Source organism: Anolis carolinensis, chromosome 2 (assembly GCF_035594765.1).
Source record: "Anolis carolinensis isolate JA03-04 chromosome 2, rAnoCar3.1.pri, whole genome shotgun sequence".
Classification (NCBI taxonomy): Eukaryota; Metazoa; Chordata; class Lepidosauria; order Squamata; family Dactyloidae; genus Anolis; species Anolis carolinensis.
In genome coordinates, this window is record NC_085842.1 from 181052854 (window position 1) to 181064983 (window position 12130).

At 43.7% G+C, this 12130-nt stretch overlaps 1 protein-coding gene across 1 annotated transcript in view; it reads left to right on the plus strand.

The window, feature by feature from the left end:
* syp (synaptophysin) overlaps positions 1-12130 on the plus strand; it is a 59189-nt gene that overhangs the window by 38019 nt on the left and 9040 nt on the right. Inside the window, exons 5-6 of the mRNA XM_062971238.1 lie at positions 1531-1722; positions 9949-10249. Of these exons, the coding sequence (XP_062827308.1) occupies positions 1531-1722; positions 9949-10245 (489 nt within the window). The 3' untranslated portion in view covers positions 10246-10249. The remainder of the gene's footprint in view (positions 1-1530; positions 1723-9948; positions 10250-12130) is intronic.

Consider the following 12130-nt stretch of genomic DNA (forward strand, 5'->3'; position numbering starts at 1 on the left):
GATACAGTCTAAACAGGACAGGATCACCTGAGACCATTTAAGCACTACATTAAATAAGTATTGGCATATGACCTGCCAGGCAGCTTTATGATCCCTCTCCTAATTATCCTCAGCATAAGTAGAGCAATGAGAGGATGGATGGAGGGATCCTACTGGAGGTCCATACCTTCTGATTGTCTCAGTTTGACTGGTAGAGTCCCAACGCACCCCATGTTGTCCGACTTTTTCAGCTGCTTTTAAACTGCTCCAGTTTTTCCCTCTTTTACCACTTTCTCCCTTTATTCACATTTTACTTAAAATGCAGAAAACCGAGGCCCCGTATACACTGATAATTTAATACAGTTCAAAACTAGCTTTGAACCACTGTGGCTAGACAACAAATTTCCACAAAGGGCCTGTAAAAGAAAACCTTTTGTGGATACATCAGTGCTTTGCGGTTTGTCTAATCACCTACTTGAGCCCCTTCTACATTACCATATAATCCAGATTATCAAAGCGGATGATCCACATTATCTGCATTGAATCATAGAATCATAGAATAGTAGAGTTGGAAGAGACCTCATGGGCCATCTAGTCCAACCCCCCGCTAAGAAGCAGGAAATCTCATTCAAAGCACCCCCGACAGATGGCCATCCAGCCTCTGCTTAAAAGCTTCCAAAGAAGGAGCCTCCACCACAGTCCGGGGGCTCCTTCTTTGGAAGCTTTTAAGCAGAGGCTGGATGGCCATCTGTCGGGGGTGCTTTGAATGCGATTTCCTGCTTCTTAGCGGGGGGTTGGACTAGATGGCCTAGATGGACTAGATGGCCCATGAGGTCTCTTCCAACTCTACTATTCTATGATTCTATGAACTGGATTATATTAGTCTACACTGGCATATAAACTAGGAGAAAGCTAGGATATAAACAAACAAACAAGCATGTGTTTCTTGTTGAGGAGATTAAAAAGGTAAAGGTTTCCCCTGACGTTAAGTCCAGTCATGTCTGACTCTGGGGGTTGGTGCTCATCTCCATTTCTAAGCCGAAGAGCCGGCGTTGTCCGTAGACACCTCCAAGGTCATGTGGCTGGCATGACTGCTGGCATGACTGCCGTTACCTTCCCGCCAGAGCGGTACCTATTGATCTACTCACTTTGGCATGTTTTCAAACTGCTAGGTTGGCAGAAGCTGGAGCTAACAGCGGCCGCTCACACAACTCTTGGGGTTTGAACCTGGGACCTTTCGGTCTGCAGCTCAGTGCTTTAACGCACTTTGCCACCGGGACAAAGTTGAGGAGATTACAGTTTGTAAAATATCCTAGCCAGCATGCCAAAAGTCCAAAAAAGCCCACAAGTTTTCCATCTTCAAAGACATGATGCTATCCTCCACTAGTAGGCCTGCTAGAAGATCTGGTCTACTAAATATCACTGGGCTGCATGGATTGAATTTGTTGTTATTGTTGTTTGCTGGGTCCTAATGATCTGTTCCCATGTGCCCAGTTGTTTCTCTTGCAGAGGCCCATCATGCTCTGAACCTCTCTTTTCCTCCATTTGTAGGATTTTGTGGTGACAGCTGTTTTCACCTTCATGTGGTTGGTGAGCTCCTGTGCTTGGGCCAAGGGGCTTTCTGATGTCAAGGAGGCCACTGACCCGGACAATGTGATTAAAAGCGTGAGCGCATGTGGAGAAACCAATGTGAAGTGCAGGGAGATACGGGAGCCGATTGCCTCTGGCCTCAACACCTCTGTGGTTAGTTCTCCAGCGTCCTATAATGGGATATTACTGAAGCATATGTGTGTCTGAGTTAGGATTGTCTGGTGAAATAAGGAATCCCTTTAATAGCTGTGTAGACTGCTATTGTGTTTTAGGAAATTTATAATTTTATAATTTTATCATTCTTACATTTTTATTAGTAGGATTTTATGTGCGTTGTTTGTTTTTATACTTATGTCATTGTGTATATATTTATGTATTGTTGTCAGCCGCCCTGAGTTCCATCAGGGAGATGGTGGCGAGGTATAAATAAAGATTTATTATTATTGACACAAAGACAGAGTATGACACAGAAAACGAGATATATATGCTGGATTACATATCACTGAATCACAAGTCGAACATATTATTATTATTATTATTATTATTATTATTATTATTATTATTATTATTATTATTATGACACAGCAAACAAGATAGATATGCTGGATTTCATATCACAAAATCACAAGTCGAACACTTCCCAAGTGTCTAGGAATGTGTGATGTATTTTCGGATGATGCGCGCAGATCCCAGTAGGGTGGCCTTTTGCAGTTGGCAGATTGTAATTTTGTCAATGTCTATTGTTTCCAAATGCCAGCTGAGATCTTTTGGCACGGCACCCAGTGTACACATCACCTCCGGGACCACTTGCACTGGTTTCTGCCAGAGTCTTTGAAGTTCAATCTTGAGGTCCTGAGTTTTTCTTGTTGTTTTTCGTCAATGCGACTGTCACCTGGGATGGCAACATCAATGATCCAAACCTTTTTCTTTTCCACAACTGTGATATCTGGTGTGTTGTGTTCCAGAACTTTGTCAGTCTGGATTCGGAATTATTATTATTATTATTATTATTATTATTATTATTATTATTATTATTATCAAGACAATTTCACAGGTATTCCTTGTATAAGAAACAAATCCTGCTGAATTTCCCCCTTCTACACAACTGTTAAAGAAACAGGAATCAGATTCCTTATTTCATTGGCAACTGTAGGCTATGCATCTATGTATTTGCATTCTTCAAGTGTGTGTTTTGTATACTGAGCTTTTGAGCACTGTGATACTATAGTCTGTGTGCTTTTTCATGGTTTGTTCCTGCACACATTTGCTTTATGCATTTTGGTTGTGTTGCTTTTAGTCTTAAGCCCTTCCACACAGTTGTATAAAATTCAACTTGAACTGGATTATATGGTAGTGTGGACTCAAATAACCTAGTTCAAAGCAGATATTGTGGATTATCTGTCTTGATATTCTCAGTTATAGGGCTGTGTGGAAGGGCCCTCAAATTCTTTAAGAATACAGATAGTTCTTATGTTTACTGTTTTCAGTCTGTCTCCCTCGCTGCACATGTGCATGCAACATGAATTCGGCTTAATTGTTAGATTAATAATTGTAAAAATTTAATAATCAGTGGAGCCAGCTGTTTTTTTTGTTTTTGTTTTTGTTTTTGCAAGGGGGTCTGAAACTGTTTTTGTTTTGACTGTCACTTGGAATAGAATTTTAAAAAGAACACAAGCCTTGTCTTCTACAAGTGGCATATTTACTCCACTTTTAGAAAAATTACCAATTTTTGCAATTATTTCACAGTTGTGGCTATATCCAAGTGCTACATCACTTGACGCTATTACATCACTTGACACTATGTGTCAAGTGATGTAATAGTGTCAAGTGATGTAATAGTGTCAAGGCCCGGGCTGTGGTGCAGGCTGTTGAGCAACCAGCTGCAGCCAGTGCAACAAATCACTCTGACCAAGAGGTCATGAGTTCGAGGCCCGCTCAGAGCCCCGTGTTTGTCTTTGTCTTTGTTCTATGTTAAGGCATTGAATGTTTGCCTTATATGTGTAATGTGATCCGTCCTGAGTCCCCTTCGGGGTGAGAAGGGCGGAATATAAATACTGTAAATAAATAAATATGTTGTTGCTGCTGCTGCTTTGCATCGGGTTATAAGTACGTCCCAGTTTGTGCATGCTTGTGCAATGATCTGTGGATATGGGTGTTTGCTGATCTGTGTTTAATAGATGGTTTCAGGCAAAAGTTCTTTATTGATAATGTACATCTATCTCATTGCCTGCTCTGCTGCTTTTGATGCATTCTGTTTCCTGTTACCCACATCCTGGTATTATAGTTTTGGCTCCCACCCACAGACTTCTTGGTCTGGGCGCCTCTTTTGTCCGCCTTCAAACTATAGGAAAGGAGATTCCACCTGAACTTTAGGAAGAACTTCCTAACTGTGAAAGCTGTTCAGCGGTGGAACTCTCTGCCCCAGAGTGAGGTGGAGGCTCCTTCTTTGGAGGCTTTTAAACAGAAGCTGGATGGCTATCTGTTGGGGTGCTTTGAATGAGATTTTTCTGCTTCTTGGCAGAATGGGGTTGGACTGGATGGCCCATGAGGTCTCTTCCAACTCTATGATTATTCTTTTTAAAGTGGGGAGAACAGAAATACCGATTTTAAGCTTCGTCCTCATAAGATAAAGGTTTCCCCTTGACATTAAGTCTAGTCGAGACCAGTGCTCATCTCCATTTCTAAGCTGAAGAGCCAGCGTTTTCTGTAGACGCCTTATTGGTCATGTGGGCGCCATGACCATTTTGTGCAGTTAGCTTCCCACCGAATGGGTACCTATCGATCTACTCATATTTGCATGTTTTCGAACTGCTTGGTTGACAAAAGCTGGGGCTAACAGCGGGAGCTCACCCCACTCTCCACATTCAAACTGGCAACCTTTTGGACAGCAAGTTCAATGGCTTAGCAGTTTAATCCGCTGCACCATCAGTGTCTTCTTCTTCCTTCCTCATATTTCGTCATTCTCTTTTCTCCCCTGGTGAGATCAATCTGGTCATATGAAGTCATTATTATTCTCAAACTATATTTTTTTTAAAAAAAAATCACATTGAGGCATCTCATGTAATCCAATTCTATGTAATTCTATGTAATTCAAGACCCACCGAGACCAAAGGCCAAGCAAGCACACTTAAAGAAATGCTGTACTGATGGGGGACCTCCATCCTATAAACCTGGTGGTGCAGTGGGTTAAACCCTTGTGCTGGCAGGACTGATGACTTGAAGGTTGGGTTGCTGACCTGAAAGTTGCTGGTTTGAATCCAACCTGGGGAGAGTGCGAGTGAGCTCCCTCTATCAGCTCCAGCTCCAGGCGGGGACATGAGAGAAGCCTCCCACAAGGATGGTAAAAACACCAAAACATCTAGGCATCCCCTGGGCAATGTCCTTGCAGATGGCCAATTTTTTCCACACGAGAAGCAACTTGCAATTTCTCAAGTCACTCCTGACACGAAAAAAAATCCTATAAACATATCTCTCACCAAACTACAACTTTCTAGATTCTCCTTATTGATGCTCTTCAATGATGTTTTAAAAAGAAAATAATAACAGAAGGCTATGAACCTTACAGAATGAAATGTCATGGTTCCGTCCCATGGAATCTCAGGACTTGTAGTTTAGAGGCACCGAGGAGTTCTGGCTAAGAATTCCGAATGCCTTTCCCCAATGATATGCCATGAGATGTTGCGATGGCAGTTAAAGTGGAATAATGTTGCTATAATTCTATAGTGTGTTAGTTTTCTCATCTCCTTCTCAAATCTCACCCCCCCCCCCCACACACACACCCAAAAATCAACTATCCCTCAAAAAAGCTCCCACTGCCATCACTGCGATGCAACTGGTGACTCTGATATGAATAGGGTAGTTTAGTCCTAGCTTTAAAAGAACTGTCCAAAGTGCTGGCCCATATCTCCAAAACATTACGGATAGCTCCTCTCGAATTCCAATTAAAGCCCATATGCATTGCACCATAGACATTAATAGTAACTAGCTGATAGTGAAGAAGGCTATGTTTTAAGACTGATGGCTAAGGGGGGTGAGGGGGAGTTCTGATGTTGCCTAATTTTGACACTGGCTCCACTCACTTTACTTACTTACTTAAATCAACATTAACTAAGTACCACAAAAGTCAACATTGATGCTGAAATACAACATCATCTGAGCTCTGCGAGTGCAGCATTTCTCCGAATGAAGCAGAGAGGATCGGGACATCCATAGGGATACCATGGTGCTTGCTTATAAAGCTATTGTCCTACCAACCCTGTTATACGCCTGCGAATTGAGTGTGTCTACAGACGTCACACTCAACTCCTGGAATGATTCCATCAGTGTTGCCTCCGAAAAATCCTGCAAACCTCTTGGGAAGGCAGGCAGACAAATGTCAACATGCTGGAAGAAGCAAAGACCGCCAGCATTGAAGCAATGCTCCTATGCTATCAACTCCACTGGATGGCCACATTGTCCGAATGCCTGATCACCGTCTCTCAAAGCAGTTACTATACTCCCAACTCAAGAACGGGAAACGTAATGTTGGTATACAGGAAAAGAGATTTAAAGATGGGCTCAAAGCCAACCTTAAAAACTGTAGTATAGACACCGAGAACTGGGAAGCCCTGGCCCTTGAGTGTTCTAGCTGGAGGTCAACTGTAACCAGCAGTGCTACAGAATTCAAAGAGGCACGAATAGAGGGCAAAAGGGATAAACATGCCAAAAGGAAGGCACATCAAGCCAATCCTGACTGGGACCGCCTTTCGTCTGGAAACCGATGTCTTCACTGTGGAAGAACATGAGAGTCAAGAATAGCCACCTACGCATCCACCGCCAAGGCACTACACTTGGAGGACCATCATCCTCGAGCTACGAGGGATCACCTAAGTAAAAGTAATGGATAGCTCCTTTAGAATTCCAGTTAAAGCCCATATTCATTGCACCATAGACATTAGAGTAACTAGCTCATAGGGAAGAAGGCTATGTTTTAAGACTGATGGTTCCGGGAGCGGCGTGAGCAGACGCTGTTAGCTCCAGCTTCTGCCAACCTAGCAGTTCGAAAACATGCCAATGTGAGTAGATCAATAGGTACCGCTCCGGCAGGAAGGTAACGGCGTTCCATGCATTCATGCCAGCCACATGACCTTGGAGGTGTCTAAGGACAACGCCAGCTCTTCGGCTTAGAAATGGAGATGAGCACCAACCCCCAGAGTCAGACATGACTGGACTTAATGTCAGGGGAAACCTTTAACCTCTGTGGGAGCCTTAGGTAAGGGGGATGAGGGGGAGCTCTGATGTTGTCTAATTTTGATACTGGCTTCACTTTCATCTGTTTCTGACCCTACCCACTACTAAATTATGCCCCTGAGAAAATATAATTTTAAAAATCCTTCAAAGTAACTTGAACGCCTCCCCCCCCTTTGTTTACACAATATAAGAAAATGACTAAAGGCTGTAGTTATGCTAATGTCCAGTAGAGCAGTTACATTTGGGCAAATTCAGAGACAGGCTTGCTTTCCAATGGGAATAATGATGTGCTGGGTGTATGAATCAGCTATCAAAGAACAAACACCACTGGCAAGAGCTTTTTTTAATCCTTGAATATACTTGCCAATGACAGTATTTATAGGACTGTCAGGTTGTTCTTAAATGGCCAGTGTGGTTGATGAGAGTGGGGAAGGCCAAGATCAGCCCTAGAGCCTCCCACAAGGATGGTAAAACATCAAAAAACATCCGGGCGTCCCCTGGGCAACATCCTTTCAGACAGCCAATTCTCTCACTCCAGAAGCAACTCCGGTTGCTCCTGACACGAAAAAAAAAAGCCCTAGAGGCAAAACAGTGAATACTTCTCCTCCTCCCCACACATGCTCCTTTCCCCATCAGGAAGCCCATCTGATGCATGGTTCAATCTTACCTCCATACTTGTGGCAGCAAGACCTTCGTAATTCAGACCATGGAAGTAGCTTGGCTTAGGGACCGCCAGGCGATAAAACACAACTATGTCCCCCAACATATTGCCATTGCATTTACCAATTGAGATGTGTGCCTCACCTTGCCTAATGTCAGGAAGGAAGATACTCCTTGGCTGCTGCAAGACTGGAGCTCAAGAAAGTTGCTTTCTTAGACAGCAACTCTCAGAATCTTTCAGTCAACAAGGTCACTGAGCATGAGAAGTGGGTGTTTTTAGCAATTATAGTACAAAAATGTGACTTTCTCAAACCCCAGTCAAGAGGTGAAGCTTGATTCTTTACATCCCATTAAGAATACGGTCCTTACTGCTTCATCTGTCTCCTGCCAGGTCAATTTAAAATGGCCAGTTTAAAGGAAAAGTGAGCCTTCAGGCTGTTAGTGAGGCAACCTAGACCTGTAACTTCTCCAACTATGATTACTGAGGCCCCTTGTACACTGCCATATAATCCAGATTATCAAATTTAAAAGGTAAAGGTTTCCCCTGACATTAAGTCCAGTCATGTCTGACTCTGGGGGTTGGTGCTCATCTTCATTTCTAAGCCGAAGAGCCAGCGTTGTTCATAGACACCTCCAAGGTCATGTGGCCGGCATGACTGCATGGAGCGCCGTTACCTTCCCACCGGAGCAGTTCCTATTGATCTACTCACATTGGCATGTTTTCGAACTGCTAGGTTGGCAGGAGCTGGAGCTAACAGCGGCCGCTCACACCACTCTCGGGGTTTGAACCTGGGACCTTTCGATCTCCAGCTCAGGGCTTTAACGCACTTCGCCACCGGGGCTCCTATTATCAAATTAGATAATCCATATTATCTGCTTTGAGCTGGATTACATTAGTCTACACTGCCATATAATCCAGTTCAGAGTAGAGCATCCTGATTTTATATGGCAGTGTAGAAGGGGCCTGAGATATGATTTGTTTGGTATATTTATATAAATCAGACTTATCGTTTCCAGTAGGATAGAGAAGACTGTGGGACCTTCCACACAGCCCTATATCCCATAATATCAAGGCAGAAAATCCCAGAATATCTGCTTTGAACTGGGTTATCTGAGTCCACACTCAGACAATGTAGGGTTTTCTGCCTTGATATTCTGGGATATAGAGCTGTGTGGAAGGGCCCTAGGATGCGAAACAGATGCTTCAAACTACAGGAAAGGAGTTTCCACCTGAACATTAGGAAGAACTTTCTAACTGTGAGAGCTGTTCAGCAGTGGAACTCTCTGCCCCAGAGTGTGGTGGAGACTCCTTCTTTGAATGCTTTTAAGCAGAGGCTGGATGACCATCTGTCGGGGGTGCTTTGAATGTGATTTTCCTGCTTCTTGGCAGATTGGGGTTGGACTGGATGACCCGTGAGGTCTATTCCAACTCTATGATTCTAAGATTCTATTACCATATTATAACATTATAGTTGCCCTTTAGCTGCCATGGCTGGAGCCTACAGAATCCTGAAATATGTTAGTTTGGTCAAAAGGACTAGTTTGAAATCTGCTTCTCCCAGATTCCAAACTTTAAGCACTACACCATACAATTGTGAAATGATTTCAGATAATACATTTTCTCTGCCTCCTTCTCCAAACTCCATGGGGAGTAGGGGACAATTCAAAACACCCCAGGCTTCCATTTGTAGCCCTCCTGTGTTTTTCCAATGCTTCAAAGGTTGAAAAGCCAATTTTCCAGGTTGCTTCTTGGCAAGACAAGTAGACCTACCCTCTAGGCTGCTGCCCATTGGCAATACACAAGAGTAAAAAAGGTAAAGGTTTCCCCTGACTTTAAGCCCAGTCATGTCTGACTCTGGGGGTTGGTGCTCATCTCCATTTCTAAGCCGAAGAGCCGGTGTTGTCCATAGACACCTCCAAGGTCATGTGGCCGGCATGACTGCATGGAGAACCCTTATCTTCCCGCCGGAGCGGTACCGATTGATCTACTCACATTGGCATGTTTTCGAACTGCTAGGTTGGCAGAAGCTGGAGCAACAGCGGGCGCTCACTCCGCTCCCGGGATTTGAACTTGGGACCTTTCCGTCTGCAAGTTCAGCAGCTCAGCGCTTTAACACACTTCACCACCGGGGCTCCTATACACAAGAGTAGTCCATAATATATTGAGGGCCCTTCCACACAGCCATATAATACTGAATATCAAGGCAGATAATCCACAATATCTGCTTTGAACTGGGTTATCTGAGTCCATACTGCCATATAATCCAGTTCAGTGTGGATTTTATACAACTCTGTGGAAGGAGCCTTAGACACCAGCGGCTTTTCTTGCAAATTGTCATGTAGCCATATGGTTATCCTTTCTGCTTTGAGACCTGTATTACCTTATGGCAGTTATTCCCCCCAAGAAAGAACTGCGCCAGAGAGGAAAAATACCCTTTTTCTATAGTTACCCTTTCTCTATCTCATCTTTTTTCTTGTCTTTTCCCCCAGGTCTTTGGCTTCCTGAACTTGGTGCTTTGGTTGGGGAACCTGTGGTTCGTGTTCAAAGAGACAGGATGGAGCGCTCCCTTCATGAAGTACCCCCCTGCCCAGGAGAAACCACCAGCACCCGAGGCTTATGGCGATGCCTACAACCAAGCCCCGGGCTATGGACAGCAGGATACTTATGGGCAGCAGGGTGGCTACCAACCTGACTACAGCCAGCAGGGCTATGGTCAGCAGGGCGAGTTCGGCCAGCAAGGTGGCTACGTCCAAGGCGGGCCCACTTCCTTTGCAAACCAGATGTAGGCGGGTGAGTTATGAAGACGGAGCTGGTTAGGGTTGGGCGGGATGTGTTAGGAAGGGGCCTGGGGAAAATGGAGTTCATCTGCCTTGTGGACAACAAGCTGAACATAAGCCAACAATGTGATGCAGCAGGTAAAAAAGCCAATGGGATTTTGGGCTGCACAAAAAAAGTATAGCATCTAGTAGAGGCATGGGCAAACTCTGGCCCTCCAGGTGTTTTGGACTTCAACTCCCACAATTCCCAACAGCTGGTAGGCTCTTAGGAATTGTGGGAGTGGAAGTCCAAAACACCTGGAGGGCCAAAGTTTGCCCATGCCTGTTCTAGTAGAGCAAATGAAGTCATGATGCCTCTCGGGCTTTGGTTAAACCTCACCTGGAACAGTGTGTCTAATTTTGGGCACCACAATTCAAGAGAGATATTGACAAGTTGGAAGGTGTATAGAGGAGAGCAACTAAAATGATCAAAGGTCTGGAAATCATGAATTCCTATGAGGAGTGTGGAAAGATGCAACAACCAAAGACTCAGGGAGGAGACCTTTTACTTTAAAGGGTAGCATAAGTTGGTTTAGAATATATGCGACAGAGGCCTAGATGTTGGAAGAACAATAACAAGTTTATTCAGGCACAAGCTTGGTGGTTACAATGTTGTTTCTCACTTAGATGTATGTATTCTTATTAACAATTACAATACTAGAATGAGATGAATCAAACTCTCTAAAGCAGGAGTCCCCAAACTTTTAAAACAAGGGGCCAGTTCACGATCCTTCGGACCGTTGGAGGGCCAGACTATAGTTGGCCACTGAGCAATAAATAATAATAATAATAATAATAATAATAATAATAATAATAACAACAACAACAATAATAATAAAAAAGAGGGTTGGAAGAGACCCTTTGGGCCATTGAGTCCAATCCCCTTCTGCCTTTGTGCACCAAAAGCACAACCAAAGCATCCCTGACAGATGGCCATCCAGCCTCAATGTTATTATTATTAATAACAACAACAACAACAACAACAAAGAGGGTTGGAAGAGACCCCTTGGGCCATTTAGCCCAACCCCCTTTTGCCTCTGTGCACCAAAAGCACAAGCAAAGCACCCCTGACAGATGACCACCAAGCCTCAATGTAATAATAATAATAATAATAATAATAATAATAATAATAATAATAATAATAACTTGGACTTTCCAGTGACTTCAAACCACAGTCACCCCTGTGATATACTATCACAGATTCTCTGTGCCTTACCAGGACACATACTACATTAAATAAGTCACTAAGCTTATTTAAAACTGACTCAAAATGAACAATTGAGTCTCCTTGATCCCATCAACCTGGAATCAATCTTCCATGTGCCTCATCAGAGCAGACTGACTTTCTTTTTTAAACTCTGCACTTCTTAACTAAATGGCAGTTGGCTCCGCCTACTTCTCCATGGCAACCAGCCTCTGAGTGCTGAGATGCAATAACTGTAATACTTACCCTTTTAAAACATAAACACACAATTAAACATAACATCTGTAAACCAAAATTCGTACTTCATTACAGAGTGTCTTAAGGAGTTGGGCATATTTAGCCTCCAGAATAGAAGGCTGAGAAGAGACACAATTGTCATGATTAAATATTTGAAAGGAAGAGGGAACAGGCTTGTTTTCTGCTGTCCTGGAGTCTAGGACTGGGAGCAATGGGTTCAAATTGCAGGAAAGGATGATCCACCTGAACATTAGGAAGAACTTCCTGACTGTACGAGCTGTTCAGCAGTGGAACTCTCTGCCTCGGAGTGTGGTGGAATTTCCTTGGAGGTTTTGAGTGGCCATCTGTCAGGGGTGCTTTTATTGTTCTTTTCCTGCATGTCAGGGGGTTGGACTAGATGGCCCATATGGTCCA